The sequence below is a fragment of the Episyrphus balteatus genome, chromosome 3 (assembly GCF_945859705.1).
Source record: "Episyrphus balteatus chromosome 3, idEpiBalt1.1, whole genome shotgun sequence".
Classification (NCBI taxonomy): Eukaryota; Metazoa; Arthropoda; class Insecta; order Diptera; family Syrphidae; genus Episyrphus; species Episyrphus balteatus.
In genome coordinates, this window is record NC_079136.1 from 26274502 (window position 1) to 26294372 (window position 19871).

A 19871-nucleotide genomic window follows, 5' to 3' on the forward strand; every position below is an offset into this window, starting at 1 on the left:
GTTTGAAGAAAATCACTTCACTCGTTTAGGCTGCAGCTCCAGATAGAGACAGACGGACAGACAGACAGACAGACAGACAGACAGACAGAATTGCCGGACCCACTTTTTTGGCATTCTCCATCATCGTAATGTCATGTAAAATTGTTATCTCGAGTTCGATTTTTTTTACGAATCCTAAACTTGCCCTATAGTACCTATATCGCAAGTAAAAAAAGAATTCATTAGGAAAACTTTTTATTAATAAAATTTCAAAACAAAATGTTACACATACACCACAGTGACCGATTTAACCTTAAATTTAATTTTTAAAAAATGATAACACTGCAACAAAAATAGATTCCTTTAAAATGATAAAGTAGTGCAATCAAAGTTAAATGTTTTTTTAAAGGACAACAACAGCTTGTGTGTGTTACCACCAATTTCATACTCGTGAGCTGGAGTTACAGCTTTTTCACGGGGACCAACCCGATCATCAGATTCCTTTTAGTGGTGCTATTTCGCTTTATGTTTAATCAACTTAAAGAACTTATATGCCCAAGCTAGGACTTGTATGTATAAAACATATCAAACGTTTTTCGAAAAAAATTTTAGCTATGCCAATGAAAAGGGAGCGGGTCAAAATTCTGACTTCAAAATTCTTCTTTTATTACAAAAATTCTGTTTTTCAAAATTCTTCTTTTTTTTCTATTCTGTCTTTTAAAAAATTTTATTTTGAAGTTATATTTCTTATGGGACAAGAATGTCAAAGGGATTATGACGCAATCGCCATTCAGAGACCATTTTTTTCTCAAAAATTTAGCCCCGGAAATTGGTATGAAGACTCTTAGTTTCCAATTATAAAGAATTTTTCATGCATAACTATATTCAGGGAAGTCAGATTGTCTTGGGTTTCGGTACGGAAATAGCATCAAAAAATTTCCTAAGAATACCATAAGCTGAGATAGTTAAAAAAATACACTGTTTGATTATATTAATAATAATATAAAACAAAAATAATAAAAATATCAAATGAAATTCATTTAAATACTGAGTGAGAAGTATAACTTCAGTCACGTGTACATGTGTACACACACTCTATTTTTTTTTTTTCAAATGCTCAGATTGACTCCTTATAACTTTCTCATAATTGAATCATTTATTTGCAAAACATGATAAGTCCATGATTTTTAATTTTTCAGGAGAAGAAAAAAACGTTCTATTTTCTTTTGATATGCGTAGCAAAATTTATAAAAAAATATATTCTGTAGAGCTCTTGCCTACCTACAAAATACCGTTTCGTTTTTAATTTTTGGAGCGATAGTTCAAAAGATAAAAAATAAAAACGCTTTTGGACTTATCATACTTTGAAAATAAACGGATGTGAAATTAGTTTTAAAATGGAAATACAATTTTACTTTTAGCCCCAGTCTATCAAACAATTGTATTAGAGATTAAAATACAATGTCCGGACTATTTATTTAACTTTAAAGTAGCTTTAAACTTAAGATTTTCAATCATTAGTCGAATATAGCATTTAGACAAAAAGAAGCTGTTGTTAATTTTCAAAAGATGATAAGTCTGGGACTTATTCTGTTTTTGATACTAAAAAAATATTTCGCGTAGCTGTAAGATCGGATATAGATGGAGTAGATGCTTCATATTTTGAAGACAGACGTGGTTATCCCTGGAGTACTAATTTAGTCAAAAAAACGAAACTTGAAAAAAAGTGGACTTATCATGTTTTGAAAATAAATGATTCAATTATGAAAAGCAGAAATTTGAAAAAAAAAAAAATTATGAACCTGGCAGAATTTTGGCCCCAACCCCATTTAAAAGCAAATTTAAATAATCATGTAAAAATAAAATTTAAAGAAAATTTATAGGTTTATTTTCTAAAAAAAATATTTGGAACGTTTTTTTTCTTATTCCAAATATTATATTTTTGAACACTTTTTAGCCCAGGGAAATTAGTAATTTAAATCGCATTTTTCGCGGGACAAAATTTTTTTCATGGAATGTGTTCGGGTGGTTGTCCTTATCATAAAAGTCAATTTGTTGGGATAATTGGAGGTTGGGAACAGCCGCCATCTTGGAAAAGAGATTGGTATCGTTTTTATTGAATAGCTCCATTGTTATTCATTTTAACAAAAAATGACAAAGGTAAGACTTATTAACAATAAAATTATCTAAGAAATGATATACAAAACAATTCCATGAGTTGATTAAATAAAATTTTATAGTTGGTCAAAGTGCGGGTTTGTATCGCAAGGTTGGGACAAAATGACATTTTTTCATATATCTGACGAACTTTTGATTTGTTTGGATAATTCTTCATGAATGAATTGTAGTACTTATAATTACCTATAAAATGAGCCCACAATCGTTATTGTCACCATCGTATTGTAGAAGTAATCTAACTCCGAAACTCTCCATGTACTAGTCAAAAGTAAGAAAAAAGCTGTTTTTTTGCTAGTAGGCCGAGAAAATTTTGGGAGTAGAGGTATAACCAAAATATAAGTACGCAGTTTTGCAGCCATACGCGTGTTAATGTCGATTTCAAAGGTCTGACAACTCAAATTTTGTGCTTTATACGGTTTTTGGGGGGTTAAATAACGTAAGTTTTCCAGTTAATGTGAATGGGCTAAATTTATACTATTTGAAATTATAAATATACAAGCTGATGCTCTATTATTTTTCCTAAATCTGGACACCTCAATCTCGGCTATGGGGTTAATAGAACTCACGATATAAGCTTTTTTAACTAACCATATCAGGCTTTTCAATTCAAATAAACAAACAAAAATCTAAACGAAAAAAGCTTCTAAAACATAATCGTATAAACGGCTTATATATAGTTCTCTTGGTCACATCCTCAAGATTGGGGTGTTCAGATTTAGGAAAAATAATAGAGCATCAGCTTGTATATTTATAATTTCAAATAGTATAAATTTAGCCCATTCACATTAACTGGAAAACTTACGTTATTTAACCCCCCAAAAACCGTATAAAGCACAAAATTTGAGTTGTCAGACCTTTGAAATCGACATTAACACGCGTATGGCTGCAAAACTGCGTACTTATATTTTGGTTATACCTCTACTCCCAAAATTTTCTCGGCCTACTAGCAAAAAAACAGCTTTTTTCTTACTTTTGACTAGTACATGGAGAGTTTCGGAGTTAGATTACTTCTACAATACGATGGTGACAATAACGATTGTGGGCTCATTTTATAGGTAATTATAAGTACTACAATTCATTCTTGAAGAATTATCCAAACAAATCAAAAGTTCGTCAGATATATGAAAAAATGTCATTTTGTCCCAACCTTGCGATACAAACCCGCACTTTGACCAACTATAAAATTTTATTTAATCAACTCACGGAATTGTTTTGTATATCATTTCTTAGATAATTTTATTGTTAATAAGTCTTACCTTTGTCATTTTTTGTTAAAATGAATAACAATGGAGCTATTCAATAAAAACGATACCAATCTCTTTTCCAAGATGGCGGCTGTTCCCAACCTCCAATTATTCCAACAAATTGACTTTTATGATAAGGACAACCACCCGAACACATTTCATGAAAAAAATTTTGTCCCGCGAAAAATGCGATTTCATGCCCATATTTTGACTAATTTCCCTGAGCTATTTCTTAAATTTACTGAACTTTTTTTTTTCCAAAACATTTTTTGAAAGTCTTTTACGAGAAAATCACTACCATGCTGCAGACAGAAGCAGAATCTTTCATAAGGATCCATCTTCCTGTACAACCTAATAGTAGGTACTGGCCCAATGATTCATATGTATTCCCTAAGGAGCCAGCACCCAGCAACTGCTATTGTTTTCTTGCTGTTGTTTGCTTCCATGAGGTAAGCCTTATGCGTTTTAGCATGGGAATAATGAGATAACTTGTTAATCAAATATCAGTTTTCATATGCAGAAATGCTCTGGTGAATGTATTTCTATCAAATCGTTTTCCCACTCGTCTAATTCGAAGGAACACTTGTAGTTCACGCACTTAGTATGTTCAAACATTTCAAAGAATTTAGATTTACAATGCAACAATGAAATACTCAAGGTAAAGCTGCTAAACGCACTTCACTTTCGAATTCACTTATAAGTGAAAAAAAAACTAAAACGTTTGCTTTTTTTTTTCTTCATAAATGCGAGTTTAAGAAATCTCTACCTACATGTGAATTTTGGAGTCAGATAAAAGTCTTCAGATAAAAGTCTCTTGAGAAAATTTACGGGTCAGCAAAGAAGAAACATGAACAGTCTAAATTCTAAGAACTTTGTTACCTTATATCTCTCTGGCAAGGGCTTCAAATTTGTTTTTACTCTGTGAATATTATTATTAGACGCAAATAGTGAATAGAACAAAATCACAGTCACCCTTATTATTTTCAAACAGCAAAGCGAAATAATCTAACAAATGAAACTTAGAAAACGAATCTAGTCACTTATATTACCTCAATCCATAACACATAATTTTAACGTCATTTCCCGACGGTAACGTAAACCAACCTTAAACATTTTATTCATACCGTCAGTCATTCAAAAGCTAAAAAAAAAGAAGAAAACCTAGAAGTGTCCCCTTAAAAACAAGACATAGTTAGCTCCCCATTCACCACACAAATTTGTTATAGTTGTCGATTCTAAAATCGATAAATTCTACCAGCAAAAGAAGAAATGAACGTCGCGTCGTACGAACCAGAAACACGGTTCTGCACCTTCATTCAATAATTAAGTCCTAGTCGTTAGTCTTAGTGTATTGCTCGAAATAAAAACCTCGTTATGGAGAATTGATATAAGTTTGCTCTTGAAAAAGTCGGTCCCAATTGAAAAACAAAATCACTCAAAAGAGTTTTGAAAGTCAACGACCCACTAAACAATCCTCAATTTGTGTGCTACAAAATTGCAACCAAATTTATGCCGCAATGTTTGTTCCTTCTATAACCCTTCAAAATATGTGCACTTAGAAGTTAGTTTACCGATTATATTGAAGGCTGCCGTATATATTCCCTTTTTTGTGTGTGTAAATTTTTCCTAGTCATTTCATTAGTTTGATTTTTATGTTTTCAAATTCAAGAGAAATTGATTGCTATTTGGAATAAAAAAAAGACCTAAAGGCAGCCAGCTTACAATTCGTGGCAGCTTAAAATTTATTTCAACTTCACGTCCGGTAGGATAACGTGGCAATAGATTTTATAACAATCAACCCTCGGCATAGAATCTATACAAACACATACTCTCGTTTCAACTACAACCAAATTTGCGCTTCATTTGAAATGGATTTCATTTTCGATTGCTTTTTCGAGGACACATTTGAAAAAATCACACGAAGTGGACTACAGGATCGTAGTTCGAGACGTGATGTCCTCGACCACTTGAATGCAGTGATTGGTGGCTGTAGTGATGGTAGCTATTCATGGTTTTTTGAATGAAATGAATGACATTTGCGAAAGATTTAATTCGTATAAATTTTGCAGGACAAAATATGCACACGGAGGAAGTTGCTCGATTGGCGGTTTTATCTGCTGTCAAATATCATCGCGAAAAAATGGATGCAAATGGAGACGTAAGTTGTTTTTTTTTTAAAGATAAACCACAGAAGTGGCAATACGTTCTTTTTGAATATTTTAGTGCAATTTTCAAATCGAATTGTTCAAAATCAGAATAAACTTATTTAAACATTTTTTTAAGCTCGTATACATTCATAAGGTTTTAATGAAAATTGATGATGCAGTTTTAGAATTTGTAAAAATTTATTCTGTTTATTATAAATGCTTGCATTTAAGGCAATTTTTACAGTACCACAATGGTGTCGTTCAAAACCATAGAATAAATTGTTTTGGTAAAAATATTTTGTGTTTTACACTTTACTAAAGCAGCATTGTATAGAGTTTTTCACTATAATTCATAGTTTTTTTTTTTTGCAAACTTTTTTTGTGATAGCTTGAAATTACAGTCAAAGCAATTGTAAATTAAATTTGACGTCATAAATGTTTGCAATACAACGAAAACTTAAACATAATCACATTGATGTGATCGATTATTTGACCAACCGAGAATTTTTTCAACAAAAAAAGATTTAAAAAAGTTACACATACAGTGACTAAGTATATGTGTGTTATATTTTGATTTGGAAAATTAATACAACATTTGCTCCAACTGTAGCCCTAAAGCTGGGTCCGCACATAGCGAAAAATAATAGACTAATAGTTAGACGAAAAACTTGATTATTCAGTGTTGTAATTTTTTTAATTCTTTCTTGTTTTTTTATTTAAAACAGAGTTGGTGAAATTTAGTCGAATTTATTACAAGAATTTTTTGGGAAATCCAACAAATTGTATCATAATAGGTCTTTAAAGAAATTTTACCAAATTTGGCACTTTTCGTACGAGATTCGACCTTGTTTTAAAATATTTGTAGGTGATTTCCTTCAATTTGAACAGTTACACGCAAATCCGAAATCAAACACATTCATTTTTGATAAACCCATTATAGCCTATTATGTACGAATTGGCACAATATTTTGTATGCTAATATAGTATTTGAGACCTTATTAGCTTAACGATGGCTTCATGCCACCGTTATTATTTCTGGAAAAAGAAGTCGGACCACCGTTTTTTACTATTGTGACGATGCGTCACAACTTATAAATCCATTTCTAATAAAGAGATGAAAATTGTATAAGTAAATTTTACACAATCGGCATATCCGCAATGCCCAAACATTACCTTCTCTAAAAGGCATACGCATGCCATGTGACGTAGCCACACAACTTAAAAACAAAAGAAACAAAAAAAATAAACGAAGAGAAACGACGATCGTCATCCTACAAGAAAATTAGTTTTCATGCAATTTTAGCTTTTAGAAGTGTTATACTTCACAGTAAGTTTTAGCAACGAATAACATATGAGGAAACAAAAATTGTGATTAAGTGGTCGATCTTGCGATTCTCTGTTTCCAAGTACCTATTCATTTAGTGTATAGACACAGAGCCAAGTAGACCTAGAAAAAGACTTGGCAATTAGAGGCAGCTCTTCTTGATCGTCGTTTTCTTGAATTTTTGGTCCTAAATAGTAAATAAGTAGCTAGTTGTATTAGGGAATCAGAAATCAACACAGGTAGTTTACAATAGAATTTAGAACAGGAAATTATTATTATACTAACAAATTATACCGGAATTATCTCCACATTTTGGGGACATAAGGGTTTCCATTGGGATTCCCACAGACTACTCCTTCGAGCTTCTCGTTGGACATAGGTTCTCCTGCCGAGTTCCGACCAGACTTTTCTCCGTATTGTGGGGACATAGGATTCCATTCGGATTCCTTAGACTTATCCTTCGAGTTTCTTAGCTCGTTGGACATAGGTTCTCATTGTGAGTTCCGACCAGATTTCTCTCCGGATTGTGTACCGGGGACACCAAAATATATGAAGTAACTTGTTATAAATAAAGATTAAGACATTGTATATACAGGGTGTCCCAAAAGTAATGGATCAAACGAAATATGCAGATAGGCCAACTTTAGGGCTCTCAGAATTTGGTAACTTGTTCATCCCAAATCCTTACGGTTTTCAATTTAATGCAGTTTTTGTGAATTATCGAAAAATCTCGACTTTGCAACAGTATTTTGCTTCCTCCGCTCATAATTGATTTTTGTTTTTTACAATTCTTTCACTAAAACATTGCCTAATAATAAGAAATAATTATTTAATCAAAATATTTTTTATTTCATACGCCATTTTGCTGCAAATTATGTAACAGTTCCATGTTTTATAAAAACTCAATTTCTTACTTTTATTTGAGAGGAACATCCCGAAAAAAAATTGTATGGTGTGATACTGGTTTATTATTTTAAAAACTTGCCGTGTTATTGCACTTTTCAAAAATGTATAAAAATTTCCAAAGTTCAAATTAGAACGAAAGATATTACAATTTTAATGCAAAAAAACAGGGGTTTTCCGAGCAAAATAACAAACAAAAATCGAGGCTTTTATTCAAAAAGAAATAAACAAACAACAGTCGAGGAAATGTGTTTATTTTTCTTTGTTATTTTTCTCTGAAAAGGCCTGTTTTGTTGCATTAAAATTGTAATATCTTTTGTTCTAACTTCAAGTTTGGAAACTTTTATACATTTTTGAAAAGTGCAATAACACGGCAAGTTTTTAAAATAATTAACCTGTGTCACACCATACAAATTTTTTGCAGTGTGTTGCTCTGAAAAAAAATTAAGTAATTGAGTTTTTATAAAACATGGAACTGTTAATTAATTTGCAGCAAAATGGCGTATGAAATAAAAAATATTTTGATTAAATAATTATTTATTCTTATTAACCAATGTTTTAGTGAAAGAATTGTAAAAAACAAAAATCAATTATGACCGGAGGAAGCAAAATACTGTTGCAAAGCCGAGATTTTTCGATAATTCACAAAAACTGCATTAAATTGAAAACCGTAAGGATTTGGGATGAACAAGTTACTAAATTCTGAGAGCCCTAAAGTTGGCCTATCTGCATATTTCGTTTGATCCATTACTTTTGGGACACCCTGTATATAATAAGCTTGAAGTGAACAATAAATAAAACCGATTGAAATTAAGGATTAAAAGTTTGGAACTTTCAAAAACCCAAGTTTTGTTGCTTCTTTGGGAAGAATCCTGGAACCCCCCTGAGCTTACCTCAGCATAAGCAAAAAAATTGATTTTTCAAAAAAAAAAAAAAAAGTGTAGGTAGGTACCTATTCAATATAAATAAAAATAATTTTAATAATTTTTGTTATTTTTTTGCTTTGGTATCTACCTATTTTAAAAAAATCTAAAATGTGTTTTTTTAAAAAATTTACTAAATTTTGAATAGTTATTATGGTTGAACATTTCTGTATGAAATTGGCTTCTTAGTTTGCAAGAAATTTAAAATCTAAAATGCAGTTGTATGTCTTTTCTACAGGGCCGGTTTTAGGGGGGGGGGGAGGGGCAGCCTGGGCCATCGCCCAGGGGCGCAAGAATTGAACTTTTACAAAAGTCTATATAAATAACGAAGTCTTTCCAATCGATGTTTTGTTTATTTTTACTTTCACATAGGTGCCCCAATTTGTTTGTATTTTACTTTTTCAAAGCCGCTCTTAATTTTTTGTCCTAAGCTTTTTGAAGAATAAAAGCGCCCCAAAATTTTGGGTTCATTTGTTTGGCTTCCGGAAGGACAATAGTGTCCAAAAACTTCGTTCATCTTTGAAGAACAAGGCGCTCCAATTTCTTTTAAAAGACTAAAGCAATCCTAATATTCCTCTAACCAATTTAATTTTTGCAAAGGCGCCCTTATGTATAAATCACTAAATCATAGCTGGTAATATGGAGATGGAGTGTGTTTCTTTATTTTTTCCGGATATGGAAAAGAATAGACCAACGAGACAAAATAGTTTATGGAGAATATCCAGACTGTAATAATAATGAGTAAAGAACTGTACCGAAAAGAATATCAATCAGCTCTCAGCTGTATAGTCATATGTACCTGGGTTATTTGTAAAATATTGTACTTTAAAAGACTACATAAGTGAAGATTTAAATAATTGCAAATAGGTGCAACGTAAGCACTCTTAAATATCAGAATTGGGTGGAAACGATTCAAATTTTTTTATTGGATTTCAGAATGAGTGAATCATTCAGTTGAAAAAGTTTTTGAATAAATATTGTTCAAATAAAACCAACTGTACCTACTGGAACTACTCTTCAAATGTGTTAAGTCAAAAAGTCAAATATAAAGGTAAACTTGTCAATTGAGCCTAAATAACATAAATAAAAAATTTTTTTTTTAAGTTAAGCTAATGTACTTTAATAAACTTCACTTTGCTACATAAATGCATTAACAAGTATATAAGAGGTAAAACATTTTTTTTTGTTGAGAGGCGCCACTTGCAATCTTGCCCAGGGGCGCCGCCGGTAGTGCTTAAACCAGCACTGCTTTTCTATCAGGAATCAGTAGGTATTAAAAAATAGCTTGAAATCATGTATCACATGTGTAATAGCAGTTTTTTTTTATTAAAATTGTAATCTTCTCCTTGGGGTTTAAATTCGCTACTTTTAGACATGAGTTTTTTTAAGACTTTTGAGGTAAGTTATAGAATGCCAAAGCCAAGACTTTCAGCAAAAAATATTCTTTAATATAAACTTTTTCTTTAAATTTGTTGGCAAGTTTTTTAAATTTATTTTTCATGACTGTTAGAAACCCTTTTGCATCCACTTTCAATTTTAATAAATATTCAACTTTTCTGTAGTCCATGGTTCAATATACCTTGTACCTAGTAGACTACGGGTAGTTTTCATTGTATTTTTCTTAAGTAACTTGGCAATCCTTTTTCTCACTCCGTTAGTTAGGATTTCTGTCATTTACCACACAAGTTTACCAATTTATGTGTTCGTTATCCATATGACGTTCGTTGTCAGCTCTTCTTCTATTTGGAATTATTTTAACTTATATTCTAAAATACACCAAATGAGTTACAATTCGTGTTTCAGCTCATAATAATTTAAATAAACAATTTAATTAAATTTTTAAGAGATTTTTATCAACAATAAATGTTTTTAGTCGTATATCAGAATTCCTCCTCTCCTTTTACGATGTCATGTTCACAAAGAACACATACACATATAAGTCATTTAGGTCTTTAATTCTGCTGACCTTTGCATTTAATTATACAACCTTCTGTCAAAATTAACCATAAACCCTGAAGGCAAAGCAATAAAATGAAATGAATCTAAGAACAAAAAAAAAATAAATATTAAAATAAACCATTTAAGACTGTTTACATTTTCCATTACACTCATTTTTATTCACAACCACCCACCCACCATCACCATCTTCAACATCATCAGAGAACCGCATTAACCCAAGTCCCAAATGAAAATTAAATTTTATGCAAGCTGCTTATCAGCTTCATCGTTCTCTAAAACTCAAGTCTATCCCTTGGGATAAATTTAAAATGTTTACTTGGCCGTGAATTTATTTTCAAATCATCTTTCAGGAAAAAAAAAGTGTGGCAAGAGGGGGTTGGTTTATCATCATAATGGCGAAGATGAAGGTGAATGGCGTGAAATAGCCATTAGAGTGCAAAATCTTTTAGTATTAATTTCCATAAATTTTAATTAAAGTAGCCAACTTGAGTTCTATTTTACCTCCTACTTAAACGATCTTAGTCATAATTTATATTTCCGATAAAGGTTAAAATTCTTTTTAAGGTTAAATGTTGTAGAATTAAAAATAAATCGACAACCTATTAAGTTTCAGGAGGGTAACAATCTACCCTTTGGCGACTGATGGTAATGCGTTGTTAAAAATAAAAATCTTAAATAAAAAAAAAATGAAAAAATTAAAAAATCTACTACCTTTTGACTTTTGCCGAAAGCGCTGGATTTTAAATTATTTGTGTTACATGTGGTACCTATAATGATAGACATTTAATAAACAAAAATCAAAAGCTAGAACATACGACATGGATTACAAAATTCAGCCCTCAACTTTAACTTTTTGAAAGTTTTAATTTTATTGTGGTTGGTACCCGTGTTTTTAATTAGCTAACCACCCACTCACCACCACATTTGCCAATTAATTCAAAGGTTTATTTGTTTGAGTTAATATAACAGAACCATCTGTTTAATAGCTAATGGTAGGTAAAGTAGGCCAAACAAAATTTTAACTGAGAGCTCAAGTCAAAATTAATGTTATCAACCTCTGCATATTATAGACTTGAAAAATAAATTAATTAAACAAATTGAAGTTCGGTTTGGTAGAAATTGAAAGCAATTAAAACAATCCCCAACATTAATTTGTTTCAATAATAAAGTTAATCTGGGAAGGCGTTAAGTTGATTATATTGAATAACCAAAGGGAGTTGTGTCTGTGTGTGGTTACAGAAATCAATTCCACAGTTCCAGATACTGTTAAGCCAGTACCTACCAACTTTTTTCTGTTTCCCTCTTTATTATTTTCTGTTTTGTGTTGGCTTTTTCCATTTGAAGAACAATTAATTGATGTTTACAAGAGTAAATCATTTTCTCTTTTTAGCCACAATTAATATGGAAAAAAATATGAAATTCTATTTTTGTGTTTTTGTTTCAGGTTTGTTTGATGGGAAAATACCACAATATTCTGTATATTGCTTTAAGGACTTGCTGGGAATGGGGTGTACGAGATTCGGCTGTTGTTGTGGTACTTTTGGGTAAGTCATGAAAATTAAGTTTGAAACAAAACAAAATAAACTACTGAATACAAAAATCCTTTTACTAGGATAGAGTTTGTACTTTCTTTCTTAATTTTTTTTTATGTTTAGACTTTAGAGAACATATTTTGAAAGAGGCTTCAAAAGGTACCAGAAATTAAATAAAATTGATAAAATCACATTAAGAGATGGCGTTTTTTAGTGTTAAAACCGTTCTTGTTATTTTATGGTAACAGTTATTCTTAGCAGTTAATGGCTAACGAACATAAAAAAATTAAGTTATTGTTCCAATTTACTGTTGCCAGAAACTCTTACCTGATGTTGCTTGTTCCTCTAACCAGTTGCTAAACTAAGTGGAAACAAGTTAGTCCTAAGTGTAAAGTATTTACTAGAAAAATACGATCTTGGGAGTTCTGGTTATTATTTAGAAAAGAAAAAAAAAATTGAAAAAACACCGGATTTTTTAAAATTTGTTCTTCCTCCAATCGAATTTGACAGTTCATCGAGTTAAAGACAGTAACTTAACTAGCACTATCCCAAAAAATTAAAGAACAAGTTTCCTTCTAGTTTTAGGATTTTTAGTATTAAGTATTTTATTTGAATCGTTTATTTTCAAATTGCTCAAAAAAAGTTTCTGCGACAACATATTTTTTGTATTTAACCAGTTTGAACTTTACTTTAAATACAAATATTAAACTTTAATAATAAATTATATATTTATTAAAATTTGAAGTCGTAAGAATTAATAATATAATCTCTTTGATGTGTGAGACAAAAATTATTCAAAATGGACTTATCATGTTTTAAAAATAAACGATTCATTTCAATTGGTGAAATAGCAACATTATTTGAACTTTCTAATAACCAAAATTTTACATTTTTTTGTTTTAAGTGGGAACTTTTTTTCTGATAATTTGATTACCTATTATTTTTAGAAAGGTTATTTATTATGCTTCAAGTTTTTTTTTTTTTGTTTTTAACTTCTTTCATTTATTTAGGCTGCAATATTTTGTTAGAAAAAAATGATTTTTTAACATTTTAAGTCAATTTAGACCATTTCATGAAATTAGTCACATATTTTCATATAATCATTGCTCTTAAAAGTGGTGTTAAGAAAAGAAATACTCCATTTGAGTTTCAGATTTTGACTTATGGAAGTGTTAAGAAAACCCTCTTTTGTGTAGATTTACAATAATAAATGAAAATAAAATCTTTTCAAACTGAATCGAATACTTTTTTAAGTATACCTACGCACTACTTTAAATTTTGATCAGTAAGTGAGAAAAATCTTTTGAAATAATTCCTTGAATACAGATTTTTCACTTCCATAATTTTGGCTCATTTTATCTTTAAGTAAAATAAAATTTAACTTAAAAAAAAAAAAAATTAGTAAAGCATTTTGACAACTTTGCTATTGACTATTTTTAAATAATATATGAAAAAACATGAAATAATACAAAAATATAACAGAACTTAATATTTTATTTTTCGTTGATTCAAAATACACTTTTCTAATAGTTTTTAATATTTAAAGCTCAAATCCGAAACTGAAAAAACCTCTTTCATCACGTTTCGAAGATAAAAACTCATATTTAAGTTCCTTTATCTCAAAAATGTGGTGTCATACAATTTTCCACTTCAAATTCATGTGAAAAATATTAAAATGTAGAAAAGTATATGTATTTTAATTCAACGAAAAATTTGTCGATAATGGGATTTTCTTATTATTCTATGTATTTTTAATCTTTACTTTAAAACATAGTTATGAGCAGTATTAGTTAATTTTTATAGAGTATAAAAAAAGCAAATTTGTCGAAATTGTTGCTAATTAAAAAAATCCAAGATAATGAAAGGCCTAAAATTATATTTGATTATTTTGGAATTTTTTGAACTTAGGTTTTTTAATTTGTTTTTTTTTTTTTTTTTTTTTTTTTCATTGAATTAGAACAGCTCTACCTACCTACGAGTAAATCTTAAATTGAACACTTAATATATTTATCAATTTAGCTAAAATTGAACGTAAAAAAAAAACAGCACCCATAAAAATGAGATAATCTTAGCTTATGGTACATGATCTTAGTGTATTTTCGATGCTGCATCTCATGAAAACAAAATCAAAATAGTCCGACTTCCTTGAAACAGAATTTGGCTGGAAAAACACTTTATAGTTTGAAATGGGAGACGGACAGAATCCCGAAATCCAAAATCCAAAAAGACCAAAATCCAGAAAACCCTAAATCCCGAAAACCCCAAATCCCGAAAACCCAAAATCCCGAAAACCCAAGATCCCGAAAACCCAAAATCCAGAAAGGCCAAAATCCCAAAAAAAAAAAAACAGACAAAATAAAAAACTCTTCAAAATTGTGTTTCACTGAAATTTTAACTGAAACATAAAATTAAAACCAATTAAAAACAATTTAAACATACAATTATTATAAGTTAAATATTAAAACTCATAATTCTTTTGATTTGAGTTCAACGATTTTCCAACTTAACTCAATCACTACAAAACACTGCTGAAATCACAATAAGAACTTGAAATCATGTAAAAAAGAGATATTAACGGAATCATAAACTCATATTGTTTTTTACGTAATAACACCTTAATTTCACACTTAGTATTGTTTTCGAAACCGAAATCCCGAAAAATTATATAAAATGAAAAATTTGCGCAAATTTTTCATTTTATATAATTTTTCGTGATTTTGGGATCCCATTCGGGATTTTGGGTTTTCGGGATTTTGGGTTTTCGGGATTTGGGGTTTTACGAAATTACGAAAACCCCAAGTTTTCGTAATTTTGGGTTTTCTGGATTTCGGTTTTCGGGATTTTGTCCCCAATCCGTTTGAAATTAAGAATCGTCATAGCAGGACCCGGGGGTAGTTTTTCGAAAAAATAATTAGTATTATTTGTTATTTGCGATTGGTTCCCTTTCAAGCCACATTGGTCACATTTTTATTGGTACTGGGTTTTTCTCCATAATGTTTTTGGGAATTATCCTTTCTAACTTACATATACAACGGCGTATACAAGGGGGGGGTCACGGGGTCATGACCCCCCCCCCAAGAAGTCAAATCTTAAACAATAATTTGGTAAGTTATACTTAATTAAGATGATTTTTAAAATGCTTAAGTTTTAGAATATGAACGAAAATGAAAAGTGAAAAAATTTTTTGGTGTCAACGAACTATTTTACCATATTATTTTGAAGATGCGGTCATATTTTTAGTGAGCAGCTCTTAACCAACAAACAAAATAACGGTCGTTTCTATAAAGCAATCTTAAAAGTTGTTCAATTTTAAACGTATCCTTAACACGTTGACCACCATGTGACCCACCGGTGCCGGTGGGTCACGCAAAATTTTCCCAGGAGGTCACAGTCAGTTCATTTTTAAATGGATGTTTTTTCATGTGGCGATTAATGTTTTTCTTCTTTGGCACCTAGAAAAAAATACGTTCTTGATAGTGCAAAAGAAAAAATATTATATGTCGAATTCTCAATAACCAAAAATTCGATCTGCAGTCGACTTGCAGTCGCTACTTTTTCCTTAAATGAATTCCAATGAAAAAAAAATTCGCTACTTTTTCCCGAAGAATCGATCCTTTTAAATCGAGACGTATTTACACACATTTTCACAAACACTACAATTTTGTCAAATACAAAACGTCAAACCAAAATAAAATTTTGTAAAGAAATGAAGAACCAGAGCCAATTTTTGTTTATTTGTGAAATATAAATCATTTTTAGTGAACAAAACAAACAAATGTTACGTTGTCTTGTTCCTACTATGAATTTTTGTATAGTTTTTTGTTTTTCATCGGTCACTTAGACACAAATACAGTCACAAAAAGAAATCGCTCCCTTATTTAATTACACAGCCACACAAAAAAATATAAAAGTTCTGGTCTGGGGTTGCGACCAGATTTTTCATATAGTTTTGGGGTCGCTGAAACCGAATCCGAAGTCCGTTTTGCCCCATCAAGTCAGGTTTTTGAGATAACCTCAAAAAATGTGACGAAAACAAAATTTTTTTTCTCTGATCTGGATGTGCGAATATGTTATTCATATAGTTTTTGGATCGCTGAATCCAGATTCGAAGTCAATTTTGCCCTATCACGTCAGGTTTTTGAAATATCCTCAAAAAATGTCTAAACTCAAAAAAAAAAGTTCTTATCTGACATTTTTTGAGGATATTTCAGAAACCTGACGTGATACGGCAAAATAGACTTCGGATTCGGTTTAAGCAACCCAAAAACTATATGAAAAATCTAGTCGCAACTCCAGATAAGAAATTTTGTTTTTTTGGTTTTGACATTTTTTTGAGGATATCTCAGAAACCTGACGTGATAGGGCAAAATTGACTTCGAATCTGGATTCAGCGATCCAAAAACTATATGAAAAACCTGGTCGCAACCCCAGACCAGAACTTTTATATTTTTTTGTGTGGCTGTGTTATCTAAAAAGCCAAGAATTTGTGAATTTTGTTTGCTTATAAAATATAATAGTATTTTTTACTTTATCTTTTGAAACAACTATCGATTTGTCAATCATCAATGCTAAACCAATTATTGGTAAGAATTTAAGTAACCTTGTCTACAGCTAATTAAATACATATTTCCAGCAAGCTTAGAATATTAAAATTAACCTTTAAGAACCAATTTAAGAAAATCTATAAATATAACTGAATGTGTGTTATTTTGTAACCCGAAGGCTGACAAAATCAGACCCATATTTTGTAAAATTCCTAATAAGTAGGTAATATAAAGCGTTTTGTTCAAAATAATATTACCGTTTAAAATTACCAAAATTTCTATAGGTACCTTTAAACTAGCATTATGTTTTACGCCAAAGATAGTTTTTTTTTAAATCGGAAATTATCCTAAACATGGGTCGGTCGTAGTTGGGTGTTATGCAAACTGCATTGAATTTTAATATATTATAAAAAATGTTATCGCCCTAGTCTAATAAAATTTGCATAAGATTTCAAAAAATATTTTTTTTCGAAATGCTATTTTTTTAACTTTGTGATTCGTTTGCCTTAGGAAGACTTTCAACTAAAAAGTTACCACATTTATTTAATATAAAGAAGATTTTCATAGTATGTATTTTTAAAAATGATTTTGGGCTAGCGGAAAATCGAAGTACCTATACAGTTTAATTTTTAGAACAGGATGGTCTAAGCAATTGGGCTCAAGGCTAAGGCTAAACTAAAGCAAAACGAATCACATACCTTTCTTTGTTTAGTAATTCTCCGATACTGTTCGGTTCAAAATGCGAAACGAACAAATTTAAATATTTGTAATTTAAGTAGCACATTTTCAAGTCTATACTTTTGTAAAAAAAAAATTTCAGCGTGACCCCCCCCCAAGAAGTAAACCTGTATACGCCCTTGTACATATATAGCGTTTTCAAAAAAGTGATTGGAGGGAGTAACAAGATTAACAAATGTTATTGATTGATAAGTCACTTTGAAATTGTTGCATTTTAAAAAAGGCATCTTCCAACACTAAATTATTATTAATGAATTTTGATTCATTATAACTGGTTTTTATTTTCAAGCCATTGAAAAAGAAGGTTCGTTCTGTCCACATTTTGAAAAACATTTTCTAATTGAATAAAATTCTCCGAAATTTCTGTTTTTTTCAAACCCATCATTAGAGACGGTAATTATTATAACTTTTGTTAGAAAAAGAGAACGTACCTACTACCTTCTTTATATAAATGAATAATTAACTCCTCTTGTATATAAACTTGAATATTATTATAATTTTAAATTCATTATAAATTTTCTAGAGGAAATTTATACTTGTGAAAAAACATTTGAGCGCATTTTCCTTGGTGCATTATTCGGAACACACGCACCACATTTTATTGCTGGATGGCGAAGTGATTTTCGTGATCAGGTACATAACTTTGTAGCTAATGAATGAATTATTTCAAAAACATTAAAGTATTCATTTCCTTTTTCAGGACGAGAACACAAGAGCCATGGTTTATTTTCTTCATCATGCAACGAGTCTTGGACTACAGCTGCCAGTTCTTCTAGCTCATGTACAGGATGAAAGGATGGTGAGGTAAGTTTTATGAAGCAAGTAAATGTAGATACTCCTTTTTTACCCCCACAAAGCTTTTATAGATTTTAATTGATGTTATTATAAATTTGCATGTTATAGAGTCAGAAATTAGGGTAGTCACTTGCGATTGCATGTTGGAAAACCGTTTAAGTTTAAACAACGATTAAGTCAAAATCATTTTGTTTTTGCTTAAAATATTTGAAAAGTGAAATGAAACTGATTCGAAGAGAAACGAGAAGATTTTGGTTTAATCGTTAAATTTTAATATTGTTCTTAGCTCTACTACTTTTGGTTAAACTTTGAATGGGATTCATCACATATTAAACCCTAACAAAACCTTTTGTATTTTCCCAAAAACATTTCGGAAGCATTAAAACTGAATTATACTACAAAATATTACATCCATATTCACATATTGTTATATCCACTTTTCTAAACCATCAAAATTACTCAAGTTCTTCTTCATACGAATAAAAGTTTATAGTTAATATCCTATTTCGAGAGGATGTTTCCTTGAAGCCTTTCAAGAGTTGATGTATACGAGTTCGAATAGAATATCCGCCGTCACGGAAACAACACAAAAGGAAGTGATTTCATTAGGAATATGTTTTTCGACGGGAAGATCTTATAGAGTTCATGAAATAATGTTGTTTATTATGGAGTATTGATATAGACTTCTAATGTCTTAAAGGATTGAAGTTTAAAGTATAAACAACGACTTTGATATGCTTTTTTCTTTTCTAATAGGTTAAATAAAAAAAATAGGCAATAAGTCAAACTCGAAAATGATGACAAAGGTTTTCCACCAAAATAAATGTTGCTGAAAAGGAACGTAAGGTGTCAATGAAAATACCTATTTTAAAATGAAATTCGTACCTATGCTATTTTGTAGAAATCACTAATCAACCAAAATTTCAAAAATTTAAATGTCAGGTTTTCGAAAATTTGATTTTTCAAAAAAAAAAATTTCAAAATTTTTTAAGGAAATTTAAGCTGAATAAACAAATAATCCCATCCATATAAGAGTTAAGCTGGAAAAAATATTTTCCAAGTTTTTAGAAAAAAAAAAAATTTAAAAATTTCGAAAAAAAAAACTTTTTTCAGTATTCAAAAGGATTGCCCTGACTAAACCCCTGGTCCTATAGAAAAATGATTTGTACCTTTTTGAAAAGTTTGTTTAATGTAGACAAGACCTCATCAAAAAATTTTGATTTAAGTCTGTAAAAAAAAAATTCCCTCATAAGTCAACACATACCTATTTTAAATCTATTATATATATTAAAGTTTGGTTTTGTGTACGTTCGCTAACCGGCCACACCGACAGACTTATTTCCTTAATTTTTTTTTTTAATCAAAGAGGCATACGAGGAGAAGGTTTAAGGCAAAAAAAATTTAAGATTTTATAGGGTAAATAGGGGTAACAAGACATTGAAAAAAAAGGCTATTTTCTAAACGGTAAGTCGTAAAGAGTTGACTTTTTTTTTAAATGATAGACAAATTTATTCAATAGTTAAAAAAGGTATTAAAAAAATTCAAAAAAAAAACCAAGTTGTGAAGGTTTTTTTGCAGTCATAGACCTTCGACAAAAGACTAATT

General features: G+C 30.3%; 2 protein-coding genes across 4 annotated transcripts in view; one reads left to right on the forward strand and one right to left on the reverse strand.

The window, feature by feature from the left end:
* Nucleotides 1–19871, reverse strand: part of LOC129916163 (guanylate cyclase soluble subunit beta-1) — a 156219-nt gene that overhangs the window by 5293 nt on the left and 131055 nt on the right. The gene's annotated exons all lie outside the window — the stretch shown is intronic.
* The window catches only part of LOC129916165 (uncharacterized), a 38979-nt gene continuing 23558 nt past the window's right edge, over nucleotides 4451–19871 (forward strand). Inside the window, exons 1-6 of one of the 3 annotated variants that reach the window (XM_055995974.1) lie at nucleotides 4451–5010; nucleotides 5071–5399; nucleotides 5471–5559; nucleotides 12102–12201; nucleotides 17995–18104; nucleotides 18172–18275. In XM_055995974.1, the coding sequence (XP_055851949.1) occupies nucleotides 5270–5399; nucleotides 5471–5559; nucleotides 12102–12201; nucleotides 17995–18104; nucleotides 18172–18275 (533 nt within the window). In that variant the 5' untranslated portion in view covers nucleotides 4451–5010; nucleotides 5071–5269. Of the gene's footprint in view, nucleotides 5400–5470; nucleotides 5560–12101; nucleotides 12202–17994; nucleotides 18105–18171; nucleotides 18276–19871 lie in introns of all 3 variants that reach the window. The other 2 variants (XM_055995975.1, XM_055995973.1) reach the window with 2 other exon arrangements.